Source organism: Symphalangus syndactylus, chromosome 17 (assembly GCF_028878055.3).
Source record: "Symphalangus syndactylus isolate Jambi chromosome 17, NHGRI_mSymSyn1-v2.1_pri, whole genome shotgun sequence".
NCBI lineage: Eukaryota > Metazoa > Chordata > Mammalia > Primates > Hylobatidae > Symphalangus > Symphalangus syndactylus.
In genome coordinates, this window is record NC_072439.2 from 68,929,174 (window position 1) to 68,949,197 (window position 20,024).

Sequence of the window (20,024 nt, forward strand, 5' to 3'; positions counted from 1 at the left end):
CACACAGTGCACACTCCTCTGAGGAGTTATAGCAAACTGCTGTCCCAGTGTTTATAGATTTTGAACATCACATTTATATTCACAGAGAATGGAGGTAAATAAAGTCAGCTTCATTTTAAAACATTCATGTTATAAAAATAGCCATACCGGCTGGGCACGGTGGCTCCTGTCTGTAATCCCAGCACTTTGGGAGGCTGAGGCAGGTGGGTCAGGAGGTCAGGAGTTTGAGACCAGCCTGCCCAACATGGCAAAACCCCGTCTCTACTAAAAATACAAAAATTAGCCAGGCATGGTGGCACACACTTGTAATCCCAGCTACTCAGAAGGCCGAGGCAAGAGAATTACTTGAAACTGGAAGGCGGAGGTTGCAGTAAGCCAAGATCACACCACTGCACTCCAGCCTGGGCAACCAAGTGAGACTCTGTCTCAAAAAAAAAATAAAATAAAATAAAGCCATACCTTTTACTGCTGCGTATAAATTCTGTTTCTTGTTGTCATCATGATTTCCGGTTCTCCATTGACTTAACACTTCCTGAAAGGACTGTGCAGAAGCTTCCTCATCGAATGTCCCTTCACACAACAGACTCTCTCTTGGTTTTGTACATTCTGCTCTTTTCGTCATTGTAATTTCTACCTAATTAAAAGGATATATAGGCATGCTTTATTAAATTTTCTGTATTTACCCACAAAAATTGTTTTAATCAAAAAATTTCTGTTTTAAAATACATGTAGAACGAATTATTAGTCATTACAAATCAGACTTTTTTAACTTAGAATATTTTTAAGTTGTGCTTATTTATATGCTTTACTCTGTTCTTTAAAACTCTATTGGCAATTATAAATGGTCTCTTCAGAAATTATGAAGATGAGAGCCTACAGAACTAATGACTTATTATTATGCTGTTCACCAGTGTTCTCTCTGTAAAGGTGCAATTGCCTTGTATCCATTCTCCCTATGCCCCCAATCTCCTACTCCCCGCAACCTTCTCATATCAAAAAAACAGGTTTTTTTTTTTAAATGTAAATCTGATCAGACATTCCCCTGCTCGAAACTTTCTGTTGACTCTCTATGAAACCCCAAGTTCCTACTAGGACCTACACTGCCCTACACAACCTTGTATTTCCTTGCCTTTTACTTTACCTCCTTCTATTCTCCTTTCATTCACCCTGCACCAGCTAGTCTCACATTCTTGCAGTTCTGAGAACCCATCAAGCACATTTCCTCTTCAAGGCCTTGTATTAGCTATACCCAATGCCTGGAATGAGCCTTCTCCATATCTTTACATAGCCATTCCCTCATTTCGTTGACTCAATGAAATGCTCAGATATCGCCTACGCAGAGAGTTCCTTACTACCAATTCTAAAACTAATAGACTCCCTTTCCCCAATTTAATAATTCCTTAACTGTTTTATTCTTCTTCCCATTACTTACTCCCATGTGACTTTACTCTATATGTTTATTTATTGCCTGTCTTTCCCCATTAGTATATAATGAAGTTGTGGATTTTGTCTTTTTTCTTAGTGCCAAGAGCAGTGCCTGGCACAAAGTAGGTGCTCATTAAAGTTAGTGAAATGCATGAAGAAAGTTCATCGATGCATGTAATACAATGCATGCTCTTCAGATTAATGATGGTTGTGGAGAGATGAATTCAGTACAAAATATAAATCCAGTCCAAGCACACAAGAAAATGAAGGTAGTATTTGGAAGCTATGCACTGAATCAGAGAGAACAGCCACATTAGGAAACCCAAGCAAAGTAAAACCCACACCAGTGGCTGAATTATCAAATGTGGATTACCCACAGTGGTCAAATTGCTAAATGTCCATGTGTATCTTTAAAGACATGAGAGTATAAATCTCTATGTTCAGCCCACAATTGAAAAATAAACAGGCAGTTTTTTAGAGTACAATTCAGGGTATATTGCTAAAGATGTATATAAAAAATTTTAAATATGAGCAAAAAGTATCTGAGGACCTGTCGGACGCTAGACACTATGCTAACCGTTGGCCACAGAAACACAGGTTAATAAGTCCACAACAGAAAAAGGTGCAAGAAGCAGGTAAAACTCAGGGGAAATGATGTCTGAATTGGATTTTGAAAGATAAAACAAGAATCCCATAAGCAAAAAGTGCCAAAGGCAGCATTCCAGAGAAAGGAAATGATATGTATGCTAGGACATGGGAGTCAAACTGCATTGGTGGCATGGAACTATAAGCAGTTTGCATTGATGTAGCAAAAAGTAAAGAATGAGAAAATATAAAGGGTAGAAAGGAAGAAGGGGAAGAATATAAAGGGCTCTGCCTGCTGCACAGAGGAACTTAAACCCATTGGACATGTAAAACCATTGTAAAGTCCCACATACCAGTATGTCAAAGAGAGGGAAATTAGAAAATAGTGTCTTTGGCTGCAAGGAAATCAATTGAAATGTTACAGACATTGTCCTATTTGGCCCACATTGACCAACATTACAAATGCATAATTTTTTATCTAGGAGTTTCAGGATTTTATCATACTGATATACTTTTATCTGTGCAAAACCACATTATTCAAAATTATACTTTATATTTTAGCATACACTGGCAAAAGACTCAAACAGCATAAATGCTTATGAGTGGAAGATAGATTTTTAGAATTCTTTTCACATTCAGTAAATGGAATATTTTACAGCCACTACATAGAATGAGAAGGTTGTAGAATGTACTTCTATGGATATAAAAACTACAAAGTTAAGTGAAAAAAATGCAGAGCAAACATGTTTGTAGAGCAAACATATTAACATTTGTGTAAAAAAATACATACAAAACCTGACTCCTAGAAGAGAATGAAATGCACTTTCCATTTACAAACCTTTTTTTAAAGAAGAAATTGCAGTATCTAAAACAGCAATACGGATAGAATAAACGACCAAACATTCAAGAGTTTTTAGCTGGTAGCGTATATGGGACATGATAACTATTGTGGACTGAATTACATCTCCCTGCACAAATTCATATGTTGAAGCCCTAACCCCCAATGTGACTACATTTTGAGATAGGGCCTGTAAGGAGGTAATTGAGGTTAAATGAGATCATGAAGTTGAGGCCTTAATCTAATAGGACTGGTATCCTGTTAAGAAGAGGGAGATAGTTGGACATGGTAGGATGCACTTGTGGTCCCAGCTACACAGGAGGCTGTGGTGGGAGGAACGTTTGAGCATGGGAGGAGGTTGCAGTGAGCTGAGTTCACACCACTGCACTCTAGCCTGGGCAACAGAGCAAGACTCTGTGTCAAATAAATAAATAATAATAAGAAGAAAAGGCATCATATATCTCTTCTCTCTCCTCTCTTTTTTTTTCTCTCTCTCTCTCTGTCTGTCTCCCCCTTCTATATGCATGTGCATACAGAAGAAAGGCCATATAAGAACACAGCAAGAAGGCAGCCATCTACAAGCCAGGAAGTAAAGCCTCACCAGAAACCAATATTGCCAGCACCTTTATCTGGGACTTCTAGACTACAGAACTGTGGAAAATAAATTTCTGTCATTTAAACCACTCAGTTGGAGGTATTTTGTTATGGCAGCCTGAGAAGACTAATACAGTAACCAATTGGATGTGCAGAGCAGGAAGTGAAAATACTATAGAAAATAACTGGCTTTGTTGTCTTGGAAAGCTAGGTAGGGCGCCTCCAACAATAACATTTATAGGTTTTGGAAAAGACAGGAACAATTTAGTTTAAAGATAGAGTCTTAGGAGTATTTGTGAGAAGGTACTTATTGGTATCCAGTAAGCAATATGTCAGTGTATCTATGTATACATGCTACACTAATGAACAAGCATTGAAAACTCAGTGGCTTAATACAAAATGATTTCAACATGCAGCAATTTCAGCAGCTCTCCAGGGAAGCTTCCTTCCAAGCAATGAATCAGAGATGTCAGACATTTGCATATTGGAGTTACACCATTGGAATACCTGGCTTCCACATAGCTGTGGCAGGGTAGAAAAAGCTGGAGGGTTGTATATTAGCTCTTAAATGTTTCAGCTCAAAACTGTGATATATCATGTCCACTCAGAGTCCAATATGACCTTGCCCAATTCTAAAAGAAATTTGAAGACGCACATAGAAATTCAATGCTTTACATTCATTACCCTGTAAGTAGTACATGATATCCCTGTAAGATGCTGTGTTTTAATATCCCCACTTTCCAAAGGAGAAAACAGATCAAAAAAGCTAAGTAACTTGTCCAATATTACAATGCTATAAGAAAAATAGCATCATTATTTCAAACCAGGTTTCAGCTTATAAGATGTAAGCTCTTTCATGAACTCTACCTCTTTCCAAGGATGTGCCATTGGCTTTGATCCATTAAAAAGGCCATAAGAGAGGCATCAGCCATTGGTACTATTTGGCTCTTCTAGCCATTAAATTAAAAATCAGACTCTTGAGCCCTAACCCAGATGTAAATATTTTTAAAAATCCAAATTTGGTGACAGACCCAGGAATGCAAGTTTTTAACAATCTCCAATTCTTATGATGCTTATTACAGTTTGAGGAGCATTGCTCTTTGGCACAGAGGAACACTAAGCCTATGAAGGGGTTAGTCTTCATTGTGTACTCTGTCATCTACAGCAGTGACTCCCAACAAGAACACTCACCAGAATCACTGAGGAGTTAAACACACACACACACATACACACACACACACATACACACACACACACACACACACACCTGAACCCCACCCACGGAGATACTGAACTCAATCATATGTATTTCTTTCATGTTTCTCCAGTTGATTTTAATACACACTCCTGGATGAAATCATTGAATTAATGGTTTTTAAGTTAAGACAATGACACAGACAATGTATACAGCATGCACAGTTACCTATGAAGACAAGAAGAAACATCTAGTGTAAAGATTAATAAATAGCACAGAGGAGGCTACTCTATCACTTTCTGGTAAGGCTAGTTACTTAACCTCTCATCTTTCTTATCTGTTAAATTGGGGTAATAATAGCACAAACCTTACATGGTTATTGTGATTATTGGATAAGGCAAGTAAAGCATTAAGCACAATGCCTAGCATAAGGTGTTCAATAAAAGTTAGCTGCTGATTTATTTTTGATAGGATAAATTAGATGAAAAGGCAGGCATGAAGAAGAAACTTTTAAAACCACAGTCTCTGCAGAGTGGTTAAATGCAGGATATTTGAAGTCAGAAGGTCTGAGCTGAAATCTAAGTTCCATTATCAATTCTACCTTTGGCAATTTATAAAAACTATTCCTTGCCACTATTCTCTCATTTGAAAAAGAGGAATAATTAAGAAAAGACAAAAGGAGATAATGTGTAAAATATTTAGGGCAGTGTCTGGTCTTCAATACATTATTATTATAATTAGAAGGCAGTGATTCTTCACAAAACGTCCTTGACAGGTCTATTAGAAAGCGAAATCCACACAAATATGCTGACACTCCTGAAAAATTCAAGCACACTTCCTCTGCTGAAAATAGGTCCTACTAGCATAGAACACATTTTCTTTTAGGTCTATGAGTGTGGGTTTGGAACGCAACAGATTTAACTTCAACCCAGACTTGGTCAACACATAACAAGCAGCATGACTTCAGCTAAGTTACAGTTTTTGAACTGCAGGGAAAAGGTGACTGGCATCTAAAAGAATGAGGATTATAACATAGATCAAAATTTGAAGTTCATTTCTTGCTAAAGAATCAATATGTCTATTATAAATATATAGACATGAGTTGATAAAAGCTTATCTAGCACATTGTCAGATCAGCAGTCAATCTGAATAACTACCAGAATTTGGTATAAATCTGGTTTTATATAACTGTGCAATTGCCTGTCACTTAAAACTCTGGGCAAGATTTTGTATTTTTAGCTTCTCTGAATGAAGTCCTGACTAACATAAAATTGTTAGGTTGCATTGTGGTTTTTAAAAAAATGTTTTCCCCAAATACTCATCCAATTCCTGACATGGATAAAAATGTCCAGGAAGACATATGGTCAAAAGATCATTCAACAAAAAGAGTAGTGTTCAGTGGAATCAAAGCAATCTTCTTCGAAAGATTTTTATAGTCAAGATGTATTTGGTTAATAAAGAACAAATCCATATGAAATAATAATGTGATGAAATTATCGGCGAAATTCTATAGCTCAAGTTAAGTACATGAATAGCACCTGCCATAGGTACGTATGTCACAAAATGTCTACTATATTTTCCTCAGTTTACCTCAGAGCTGCTCCTTTGGAGAAGTACAGATTTGGGTTTATGCTGAATTTTACTGGTTTCCTTTGTAGAATTATTTTCCTCTTTGGGTTCATCTGGATTAACATCCTTTATAAACTGATGGGCAACATCCAATACACTGAATAATATTTGAGATTTTTCCTATTAAAAAGGTAACAAAATATAATTAAAGAGCCTCATATGTAAACTTAAATAATTTATATACATTAACTCATATTTGTGTTATTCTATGACTCCCAGAATTAAATAAATTCAATTTAATATTTAAAAAGACAAATTGGCATTTGTATCAACCAGAATAATAGTGACAGCTGCCATCTACTGAGGGAACTAGTTTGGGCTCATACAATTCAAACCATCTTAAAAACAATATATCACTTAATCATCAAGGCAATTCTAAAACATAACTATTTTTATCTGTTTTAGGAATTAAGAAAACTAAAGCTCAGGCCAGACATGGTGGCTCACTCCTGTAATCCCAGCACTTTGGGAGGCTGAGGCGGGCGGATCATTTGGAGGTCAGGAGTTCCAGGACAGCCTGGCCAACATGGTGAAACCACATCTCTACTAAAAACAAAGTAATTAGCTAGGCATGATGGTGCGTGCCTGTAGTCGCCGCTACTCGGGAGGCTGAGACAAGAGAATCGCCTAAACCTGGGAGGGGGAGGTTGCAGTGAGCTGAGATCGTGCCACTGCACTCCAGCCTTGGCGACAGAATGGCACTCCATCTCAAAAAAAAAAAAAAAAAAAAAAAAGGAAAAAAACTAAAGCTCAGAGAGTTTAAATAACTTGCCCTTGGTCACAGTGGTGAGTGGGTTGCAGAAGTAGGAAATGACCTCAGGTGTGTATAAGTCTAATGACTCATAAACTTTCCACTATGCACACCCCAAATAGATAGATGTGATATTTTGTGCACATCATAACTAAAGAACTAAATATAGCTAACCTAGTAGGACACTGAATAAGCAGTAATGAGTATTCCTTGGTGATAAAACATCTTTAGAAAGCATTCACTATCCAAAAGGGCACATCAGGAACCACTTCTCTCTGTAGTTCGTTAATAAACTCCAAGTCATTTCTCATTTTGTGCCTTGCTCATGAGGTTCACTCACTAGGAAGGCTTTCTCTCCTCTACCATAATCTTTACCTGGCAGGCTTTTGCTTCTCCTTCTGTATTAATGCCATTACTCCTACAAGTCTAGGAACCCTTCCTTGTACACTGCACTACCCAACTGTACACGGTATTTACCCTCTTTACCCTCTTAATATCCTGCGTAGATCTCTACCAGGCCTAACTATATTGATTTCAGATTTCATCATACCACATAAGCTCACAAAAGGAAAAAACCGTATATATTTTAATGATTTTATGGCCACTACAGTTCCTGGAAAAATAGCATATGGTAAAAATAAGGTGTCAGGGAGGGAAAAGAGCTACAGAATTAAAATAAGTAATTTAGAAAAGGGATTTAAAGAAAAACTTTCCACATGCTGTCAGAGTGACTGACAAAGAACTGGCAAATTTGGGAAGGCCCCATTCTCTGAAGGGTTTTCTATCAGAAACTACCAGAGTCTGCCTAGGGACTGCAGGATTTAGGATCCCATCTGAGTTTGAATTAAACTCCAGGGGAAGATTCAGAATCATCAGATGCTCTATGAGAACTTGGCATGAGGAAGACAGGAAGTAGCTCTTATTTCTCAGCAAATATCCTCCAAACAAGAAAAATTTAGCAGGGATCAGATATAATTATTTTGTACTTTGCCATGAAAATGTTCCTATTTTTAAATTTTCATCTAGTTGCCAATTTAGATAGCTAATATTACATTGAAACTTTTTCAGTTATGACCTTTTGTAAATCTATTAAGATTCATTGCAGTCAGATTCTGGAATATATCAGTGAACATCAAATTAACTAGTGTTATTTCATACTGAATTAATAAAATACCTATGAAAAATGACGAACGTGACCTATGCATACATACTGCTGTCTGTATGCAAACCTGTGGAATCTGCTCCAAATTTTCCCAATGATTCTCAGAAAACCTATATAGGCCTATATAGTCCTTTTATTTTTAAAAGAAATTCAAGCCAATAGTAATGCTTCACTCTTTCAGAAACATCTGTAGTTTTACCAACATTTTTAAAACAGAATAATCCAACCTAAGCCTGATTTAAAATGTCCTAGAATAAAGGTCTGTAGATTTCAGAGGCAGTTAGTCCCATGTTTGGTTTTCATTCTATGTTTTTTAAATATCAAAATCTATAGGATTAATTTTATATAGAATTATTCAAATATATGTTTATTTAAATAACACAAAACAAAGATTATTTCTGCCCTAAAATGAATCCTGCTATCAATGTTACAATAATTGTTATAACATTTTTAGGTAGCATATTAAGAGAATCAGAAATAGTGAAAAGCCTCAAGTTTTATGCTAAAAAATAAGATAAACATCATAGGTAACTGATAAAATAGAATTCCATATTTGAATATCTTAAAGTTCTGCTAATTTAGTACATAACTGAAATCAATACAATGCAAATAAATGGAAATGTTCTTTTCTAGAACATCATACATTTAAACATTACTTTTCTCCATTGTAAGGCTGTGTGTGTATATCTTACTTTTCTTAATCTTAGAACAATCATACAAAGAAAGAGAGCAGATATTATGATCCCCATTACATAGACAAGGAATTTCAAGTTCAGAAAGCTTAGGCCAAAGTCAAATGGCTACAAAATTTCGTGACTTGAAATAGAGTCAAATTATCTATTCTAGCTTAATTAACCTTTTTCCCTACTAGATTTATGTTAGTCTTTGTGATACAGAAAATGTGTTTTACCTTTGATTTCCTGAAACTGAAAATATTAAATTTTGTCTCTAACAGACTTGAACATTGTTCTTTGCTTTAAAAACTCACAAAACTTTAATTCTGTATTCAATTGCATATACAAGGATTAAGGGGTTTAGTTTTGTTTGTTTCTTTGTTTTTAACTTATTTTTGCCTGTTTATTTTATATTTGACCAAGTATATAGAAATAAATCATAGTCATAACATATAAAAAATGTAATAAGTGGAGGTTCCTCCTGTTTTCAAGCATACTTTCTCTTCTGAAAATAGGTCCTACCAGCATAGAGTACGTTATATTTTATACCTATGAGCATGGGTTTGGAACTCAACAGACTTAATTTCAACCCAGACTTGGTCACCACATAACAAGCTGTGTGACTCTGGCTAACTTACAGTTTTTGAACTGCAGGAAAAAGGTGAGTGGTATCTAAAAGAATGAGGATTATAACATAGATTAAAATTTGAAGTTCATTTATTGCTGAAGAATCAATATAACTATAGTTTAACTATATTGACATGAGCTGATAAAAGTTTATCTAGGCTGGGCATGGTGGCTCATGCCTGTAATCCCAACACTTTGTGAGGCCGAGCTGGGAGGATCACTTGAGGTTAGGAGTTCAAGACCAGCATGGCTAAAATGGTGAAACCCCATCCCTACTAAAAATACAAAAAATTAGCTGAACATGGTGTTGCACACCTGTAGTCCCAGCTATTCGGGAGGCTGGGGCAGGAGAGTCGCTTGCACTGGGGTGGCGGAGGTTGCAGTGAGCTGAGATTGTGCCACCACACTGCATCCTGGGTGACAGAGTGAGACTCCATCTCAGAAAGAAAAAAAGTTTATCTAGGACATTGTCAGACTCAGATCAGTAGTCAATCTAAATAACTGCCGATATTTGGTACAAATCGGTTTATAGCAAAATAGTACTCCCCCGAGTAACTACCGTTAACAGTTTTTATCCTGTTGTCTTTTCTTAAATGGGCATATCCTATAATCTTTATCTTTTCTTAAAAGAGCATATCTAGATTTACAACAGAAAACACACTGCCTTTCACTTGATAAGGTAACAATAATCATTTTGAGTAACAACCAGTGAATAAGAATATGAAGGTTATTTTTAGAAAATATTTAAAATAGATAACTATACATATTAAGTATCATAACACTGTACCATATATTAATAAAATATTTTCAAATGTTAAAACTCAACCTAAAGATAGTTTTCCTTCCATTTTCTAAGTATAAAAATTTAAATGTGAAGTACTAATAGGTAACAATAGGAGCAGGAGGAGAAAGAAAATGTATAAAATTACCTGTGCAACTGCTCTATATGCTAAAAATGTTTTAAAATCAAACCAAAACAGCCTTCAAGGCACATAGTAAATCATATATCTCACTCTAGGATAGAAACTAAACTAAAGCCAAAAGATGTGATTTACTGCCAGCATTTCCAGATTCCCCCACATCCTTCACTACACTGTATGATGGTAGGATTTCATCTGGTAACTGTTCTAAATTCTCACCTAAACTTTTTTTCTGCCTAGAATGATATTATCTTTCAAATTACACTCTAGAAGAATTCATCACTCTGACAATGTATCATTAATCAAAGTAAAGAGGGTAGATATTTTATAGCATTTTGGAATGGATGGCACCTTGTAGAAGTTAAAGTCCAAGAATAAAAGTTTTAGTTTAGTTAGAAAAATGATACACTTTATGGTATAGTCAGTGCTTCAAAACTCTAACTACCATCATCATCCAAAACTCTGGCTATCCAGCAATAAATATTAATAATCATGTTGACATAGCCACATCTCCTTAAGTGATCCAGAAGTTCCAGATCAAAAAAAAAGTTCACACATAGTTTAGACATATATTACTTTGCAAGTTTGAGGGGGGAAAGAATGAGAATGTCTCCTTTCCTAGTGTTAACTTGCATTGATTTCTCAGTCACAAAATTTTAGAAGAGATTTATTGTAACCACAGCCTTGAATTAAAAACTGAAAACTCTAAAACTCTGCAGAAGAGTTCTGTTATTTCATTTGAGTTTGTTAGACAAAGTGATATAGAGGTAGAGAGAGAGATACACACATATACACACAGAGAGAAAAAATTGTGTTATAGCAGAACTCAAGTAACATAAACTTATTGGTTGCAGTGATTGTTCAATATGATTGGAACTTGGAAGGCTTTATTTACAAAATCATTTCAGGATGATCAAGTTATGGACTAATGGGAATTTAAAAATTGTTATATATATTATATGAATCTTTTTTGGACTGACTTTTGGAAAACACTTCCTTCTCATATCAAGAATATTTTCCAAAGTACAATTTGTTCTGATTTCTTTGATGTGAATTACCTCATATGCAGTTGGTAAATAGGACAATGATGTCTGTATTAACTGCAGAGTGTTATTGATTCTTAAGGTTTTTTTTTTCCCAACATGTTATTGTTTTGAAGCAATCAGGGGCAAGCTTTCTTACAACTAAAGCCAAAATCTTAACAACATATGAAAACCATAAGAAAAAAACCTGAAAAATATATAAAAATGCCTCCCCTTAGCTTAAGTTCTGACTGTTTTAGGGACTTCAACAACCCTGCATTTCACTACGTTAAGCCATCTAGAAAAACTCTGAGCACAAAGAAGCTGTAAAGACACCTCCTTTGACTTTAAAGCAACAGATAAATAAAGGAGGCTATATCTTGACTTAGATTTTTCATTTTGGTAAAAACAATATCTCTTAGAATTGAATTACTACTGGGAACTACATCACCAAGAAGGAAGAACAAGTCCTCAAGAAGTATGCATTACTGTTTTAACTAGATTTGTTAACTGTTTTTGTTCGGGTTTTGGTTACAAAGCACCATAGGATTTGAGTGGCCTTCTCCTAGCCCTAATCTTCCCTCAAGCCCTGTTAATCAGGTGGGCGATTTTCCAGATGAGAAATGGTTTTTTTGTTTTGTTTTGTTTTTATTTTAAGTTCCAGGATACATGCGCAGAATGTGCAGGTTTGTTACATAGGTGTATGTGTGCCACGGTGGTTTGCTGCACCTCTCAACCCATCATCTAGGTTTTAAGCCCTGCATGCATTAGGTATGTGTCCTAATGTTCTCCCTCACCTTGCCTCTCACGCATTGAAAGGCTCCGGTGTGTGTTGTTTCCCTCCCTGTGTCCATGTGTTGTCATAGTTCAACTCCCACTTACGAGTGAGAGTTGATTGGTTTTCTGTTCCTGTGTTAGTTTGCTGAGAATGATAGCTTCTGGCTTCATCTATCAGGAATCATATATTGTGTTGTGGCAGCAACACATGTATACTGAAGAATTATGCTTTAATTTATAGTAAAATAAATTCTTTTATTAGAAGTCATCAAAACATTTGCTAAGGTTTATTTATCCAAAGAAACCTGCACAGATTATTTTGCCAGGATATTTCTGTTTCCACATTACATGGAATACATTGCATTATGAGTATGAGGATCCTATTATCTAAAATAAATAATAACAAATTCGATTAAATCTCTCTAAGTTTGGAGCTATAAGGAAATTACTACACCAAGTAGATAAATTACTCATATTATCATAGACCTAACTACACCAAGCAGGTACTAGCTACACCAAGCAAATAAATTCCTCAAAGTATCGTGGACCTATGGCAGGATGCAATAAATCCATCAAATTTCCACTTAGTAAAAATATCTTTGCAAAATAAAAGTAATTTTCTTATAAAAATACATAATTTTGAACATCTTAATCCATTAAACAAGAATGAAAAAGATGAGCATTACGTCTCAATTTTTTTACATTATTAAAATATGTTTTCTATTCTTAAAGCAAACCATTATTTTGCTTTTCTTATGGGTCCATCTTTATACTCTTAGACCGAATTTATTCCCTAAAAATAGGCTTTATCATAGTCAAGCCTGAATTCTCTCTGAAAATTGAAGGAAGCTATCCATAAATGATTAGATCAAAGACTACTGTTAGAACCAAAAGAAAGGGTTGGGGGGTGCAGGGGAGTAAACTTTGGGCCAACTGGAAAACGTAGAGAAGCAAAGGGAAGAAATTTCTATATAGAAGACAACTGGAAAAGAAAAGCAGAATTTCAGGAAAAGCCCCCATCTAAATACATAGAGAAACAAGAGGAAAATAAATATTTACTAGATGAAATAAAATTGCAACGGAAGAACTAACAGTAGAATCATGTTCTTAAATCCCGCTCTGCTCATCATATTTCTAAAAACAGATATGGTATTTGCATGAGTAGTGGTACAGAAATATCAAGGGTATAAAAAACTACTTATTGCAAGCTAGACAGAAATCAAATCCTGCAAATGTGAAATTCATGTGGCTGAAATTTATTGCTTATTCCAACATCATATAAGTATTACTTTAAGTAGCACTTAAAAGACTCTTAGATTAACGTTTCCTCTAAAGGTCTGATTTCTATCTGGTTTTATTAATTAAAGATTTATGTATTATTATTCCTCCTTGACCCACAGAGCGGCAAAAAAAAAGCAAGGACCTGGACACATGCTCCTGCTTATGAATGCACCTTATTATTTAATAGATAGATTAAATAAAACTGGACTCAATATATAGTACTTTACAAAATGACACGAAATCTGGACTCAATCTGGACTCAGTATTTAGTACTTTATAAAATAACATGAAAATAATGAAACAAAACATATCTAATCCAGTTAAAATATTTTAAAATAAGACGACATATAAATGTAATAGCTGAAAAAGTAACATATTGTCAAAATGTTTAAAGCACCTGGTCTCAGGAAACATAACAACATTGGATTTTGGTTAAAAAACTGTGCCTTTCAATTTTCATTACATTACAAAATTCTACTTAGAAAGCAATCTCAAAAGTGAGGCAGAATAGCAAAAAGAAAATAACATAAGAAACTCACACCTGTAATTTTGCTTTCCATTTGCAGTTTTGATGCCATATAATTATGCACTATGTTAATTATCTTAGCAAGTACTTGCAATTGTTTTCAAATAATATTACAAGTACATTGCATCCAGATGAGTTAACTGCTTTCAGCAATTATTCATATTTGAGCTACACAAGGAAGAAATTTTATATGCAATGAAATGAACAACATTTTTAGGCATAACAGAATAAACTTACTAACAAATGGCAACAAATAATTTGTCATATTTGGTTTTTAAATATAGTATTGCTGTGATATCACAATTAGATAATTGGTATCCCATAAAGACCAATGAACACAACGTATATTATAGCAAGCAAAACTACTGTAAAATTTGTCAGATTCCATGAAAAAAATCATGAGCTTATTTGAGCTACATAAGGAAGAAATTTTATATGCAATGAAATAAACAACATCTTTAGGTATAGAAGAATAAACTTACTAACAAGTAGCAATCAATAATTTGTTATATTTGGTTTTTAAATATAGTATTGCTGTTATATGACAATTAGATAATTGGTATCCCATAAAGACCAATGAACATAACATATAGCAAAAAAACTACTGTAAAAATTTGTCAGGTTCCATGAAAGAAATCATGAGATAACATAGGTAGCACCTACAAATTACAAAAGTCTCTCAAATATTCTGCATCAACATGATTGACTAAAGGTTCAGAGAGTGGGTTAGACTAATGATCTTTATGGTCCCCTCCAAAACTGAGATTATATTATCCTCTATGTGTGAATAAATTGGAAGACTGTATTTTTATATATACTCTGATAAATTGAGCTCTAAAACTTTTACTGCATGGGTTTTTTAAATACAAAACCCTTCCAAAATATGTATAACTATAATGCTTTTAAAAACACCCCACATGCATGCATCTGTATTATTAACTATAGGTACTATGTTGTACAACAGGTACCTAGAACTCATTTATATTACTAACTGTAACTTTGTACCCATTGAGCAATATCTATTTCCCCTATCCACTAACTACCACTATTCTAATTTCTGCTTCTATAAATCTGACTGTTTAAAATATCTCATATAAGCAGAGTTATGTAGTATTTGTCCTTCTGTGATTTACTTATTTCAATTATCATAATATCTTCCTGGTCCATGGTAAGTGTTATTACCACAAAAAACGAACAACAACAAGGGACACAGGAAACTTTTGGAGGTGACGGATGGGTGTATTACCATTATTCTGGTGATTATATAATGGGTATATGTACATGTCCAAATCCATCAAATTGTGTACATTAAAGATGTGCAATTTTTGTCTATCAATAATACCTCAATAGAGCTGTAATAAAAAAGAAAACAGCCCTCAATACAAAATTAATCTTTTTGTTAATCCTTTGGACTCATCATTAATATTACATTGTTTTCTGGGCTTTAAATGTAGATAGTATAGGAATAGGGTTGAATTTCTACTAATACTGTATCCTGACTGATAAAACCTAATGTATGGAGCACCTTCTATGAGCAGAATACTTTTATAATTGTTGGCATTTAATGTGATTTTCACAATAGCCCCGCAAGCTTCTGAGCTTGCATATATAAATATGATCTTTCAAAATTTCCTCAGCATAAACATCACAGAAACACCCACCTCTCCCTTTAAGGTTGATTCATGCCATCTCTGGGTTAAGCCCCTGTACTTCCGCTACCCTCTCTACCGTGTCAGTTGCTCTGTCATTTGCTGCTGTGATATACTCACTAAGCCACTTACATTCTCCCAACTCTTCATTAACTCTACTTTCCGTTCTCCCTACCCCTTTCAATTGTCTTTATTTCCCCTTCCCTAGCTTTTCTTAGAACTGGCATCTAAAAGTAATTACCACAGATATAACTTCACTAAAGTGCAGGCTACTGAACTGTCCCACATCTAGGTCTTCTAAAAATTCTTGTCAAAATTTATCCCAGGAAGATAATACAAATGGCTACCAAGTACATGAAAAGATGTCTGACATCATCAGTCATCAAAATGCAAACCAAACCAAGATGTGCTACTGCTTCATATTACTAGGATGCTAGACCAAAAAGTCAGATAGTAACAAGTAGTGGCTAGGAGGTAGAGAAATCAGAACTCTCGTACATGGCTGATTGGAATGCAATATACTGCAGCCACGTTGAAAAACAGTCTGGCAGTTCTTCAAACAATTAAAAATGGAGTTACCATATGATCCAGCAATTCCACCACTAGATATCTAGCCAAGAGAAATAAAAACATATGTCCGCACAAAAACTTGTACACAAATGTTCATGGAAGCATTATTTATAATAGCCAAAAGGTGGAAACAACCCAAATATCCATCAAATGATGAACGAATAAACAAAATGTTCTATATCAAACAATGAAATGTTATTCAACCATAAAAATAAATGAAATGCTGATAGATGGCACAACATGGATGAACATTGAAAACATTATGCAAGTAAAAGAAGCCAGTCATAAAAGGCCACATATGACATGATTCCATTTATTTGAAATGTCCAGAATAGGCTAATCTAGAGAGAGAGAAAGTAGTATTGGTCTCCAGAATATAGGGAGACAGGAGGAGGATAGAGCAAAAGGGTATGGGGTTTCTTTTTGAGGTGACAAAAATGTTCTAAAATCAATTATGCTGATAGTTGCACTTAGCTGTAAATATACTAAAATTCATTGAATTGTGCACTTCAAATGAATGAATTGTGTGGTATATGAATTATATCACAATAAAGCTGTTCTTAAAAACTTTTTGTCAATGATTCCTGGACAAGTGTTTTTCATTTGTCTTTTGGCTATCCCACCATTCTATGTTTGAAATTCTGACTCATCAAGGACTTAAATGGCATGCTCACCACAGAGTCTGCCTGTGTTAACTAAACCTTCAAAATCTCAAGACTGCCATCAAATCACTCTTGGCATCAGTCTATTCAGAAGGATGAGGACAGGAATAATAGTTTGCCAGCAGGACAGCATCAGCTTTTCCTTTTTGGTGGTAGTCTTGCAAGAGTTCAAGCAGAAGCACAGCTCAGGTAGATAAGGAATACACCTGATTTAGAAACCTTACTTTCCACCAGAGCCAATCCTCACCTCATAGCTCCAGAGCTAGTTCCACAGTGGATGTTTCAGTTACCAAGCCCATTGCACTCAGGGAGCTGTATCTTCCTTCAAGTATGTATAGTTCCCCTTGTTTAGATGTAATTTGCCAAGTAGAGGTTACACTTACCATAAGTATGTTGCCTAGGAACGTAGTTGACATGACTATCTTTATCTGTTTCCCAGGGAAAGGGCAAGAAAGTTAATTAAAGGTCAAATTCTCACATTTAGGAAGAAAAACTTTTGTTAACCCTTCAGTAATATAACAACTTAGCATACCATAAATCCTTTGAATTATCCAATCCTTGGTTTAAAAATTCCCTTGCTTTCAAAATTCAGAGAAAAATAAATTTGGCCCTAAAATACAGTTTTAAGTTATCCAGGAACTTAATCAAACCACTAAGGACTCATTCACATTTCTATTCATTAAAAAATTGATTTATACAGAACAGGTACAATGTTAAGCACTGAGGATACAGTGATGAACAAAAAAGAGTCCTTCTCACAAGGTCCTAAAATTTATCAGAAGATATGATAGTCGATAGCAACATAGTTTTTAAAATCTTTTGATGGAAGAAATGCCAGGTGATAACAGTCATTGAAGGGCAATGAACATGCACTTGTAGTATAAGGAATATGCATTATTCATATTTAAGAAATAGGTTAAAAATATGACAATATTCAATTGTTCACATATATTTAAAATATTTTATTTTTCTTAAGTATAACATTAACTAATACTTACAAATAGAAAATTCATACATTTTTTCAAAATATTTACATACCTAGACTCTAAAATCATGTGACTTTATGATAATTCCTTTTTGAGAGAACATTTGCTTGTCATCCACATATTTCAATCTTATTGGTAACTCTGAGAGAAGGAACTGTGTGTTCTCAACTCTGCCCCTTCTGTGGTCTCCCATCAAGCTACCATTGACTTTCTTCACAAAACTAGAAAAAACTTCTTTAAATTTCATATGGAACCAAGAAAGAGCCCATATAGCCAAGACAATCCTAAGCAAAAAGAACAAAGCTGGAGGCATCATGCTACCTGACTTCAAGCTACACTACAAGGCTACAGTAACCAAAACTGCATGGAAATTCTACCTCAATTATCTTTTATTTCATTAATACCACCCACCTTCCCAAGGTTTCTCCTTTTCAGTTAAGAAAATTTCCATTCCAATTAAGAAAACATATTTACCATAATCTATTAATGATTTACTTAATCTAACCCCCCTTGTGCATGTCATACTTCACAAATAGAATGCCTTTTGTTTGTTTTCCCTCATCTTCTATTCTCTCTGATTAACATTGTCTCTTCTGTCTGATCTTACGTTGTTAAAAGGAAACAGGAACGCCTGATGTATTAAGACCTCATTTCTCATCTAAAAATAACTTTTGTTTCAACCCTTAGTGTTGAAAATCTTTCTACATGTAGAATTAAAATTTTAATTCTTAGTAATTGCCTCTCATGCATTTATGCTTCATTTTCCAGTTAATTAAATATTTAACAAAGGTTGGAAAAGGCAAAGAAACTTGAAGTGTTTTGAATCACTGCCAAGTACAAATCAATCATAAATCAAAGGAAAGGTCCTTTGAAATTACAATACTAGTCAACATGTAAATATTTGCCTTCAATTTTTCAGTGATCTTAAATAAAACAAAGTATGCTCGTACAAAATGATCCCTATTGACTAAACTCACAGGACCTACTGGGCTGTTGGATAAAGGCTGAAATAGTTTACAACTATCAAAGTTGGCTACACTTTATATTAAGCACAAATGACAGCATAGGTTAAAGAATATAAAGTATAATTACCGTTAGCCTAGAATACTTGCTTTTTATATAGCAATGCTTAATATTTATCTATCGGATGTCTTCCCTAACTTCTCAAATTAGGAATGGATTCAGCAGTCAACAAAGCCTCATGACTTTAATGGTTAACAAAACAATAAAAAACTAAAACCACTACTACATGATTAGTTAATGAGAGCTAAGCAAAAAGAGATATCTGATCAAATGGCCATCAAAGCCAAAGCACAACAACAACAACAACAACAACAACAACTTAATGCATAGGAAAATGATAAAAACAATAAGAGAAAAAAGCACATTGACTGAAAAAAGAAGTGAAAGGTTAAACAGAGACTAGAGATAGAAAGAAAATAGCAGATAGCTACAAGACAATTGATTAAAGTCAAGAAATGATGACAGAGAATGAGCAAGACCAGAATGAAGGAGAAAAATTAAGTACTAATCAGAACAGTGAATTTCTGAGGGGGAATAATAATCATAAACACTATATCAGCTATTTGAGGCCTCTTTCTTATTCTATTTCTTATAATAAAGGTGGTTATTATAATGTGCATGAGTCACTCACACATAGTGAAACTGTTCACTGTGCTCTATTTACAGGAGGGAGTATGTAGTACAATTTGAAATAGTTTCTTTCAAAAAACATCTATCTAATTTATTTATCATTGTATATATTTAAAGTATAAAAAATGTACATGATGTTTTGGTATGCATATACATGCACATGACATACATATACATGTAAAATGATAACTACCATCAAGCATATTAACATATCCATCACCTCACACAGTTGCTTTTTTTTAAGTACTAAAAGCACCTATATACAAAAAATGCATTATTCAGCCTTTAAAAAGAAGATATGTTTAACTATGACAACATAGATAAAACTGGAGGACATTACGGTTAATGAAATAAGCCAGACACAGAAAGAAAAATACTACATGAAACCACATACGTGCAGAATCTAAATTTTTTTAAAAAACTTTTAATTTAAAATTTTTGTTTTATGAATAAATGGACAAATTCACTTTAAGAATTAGCTGAACAAAAAAGCTGTCT

At 34.4% G+C, this 20,024-nt stretch overlaps 1 protein-coding gene across 11 annotated transcripts in view; it reads right to left on the reverse strand.

The window, feature by feature from the left end:
- ZBBX (zinc finger B-box domain containing) overlaps positions 1-20,024 on the reverse strand; it is a 270,417-nt gene that overhangs the window by 223,689 nt on the left and 26,704 nt on the right. For all 11 annotated transcript variants that reach the window (XR_010116494.1, XR_010116495.1, XR_010116496.1 and 8 more), the window contains exons 8-9: positions 6,228-6,386; positions 460-634 (exon numbers count right to left, since the gene is read on the reverse strand). Coding sequence is in view for 7 of the 11 variants with exons in the window: in XM_063620433.1 (XP_063476503.1) it covers positions 460-634; positions 6,228-6,386 (334 nt within the window). In the remaining 4 variants the exon portion in view is untranslated. The remainder of the gene's footprint in view (positions 1-459; positions 635-6,227; positions 6,387-20,024) is intronic.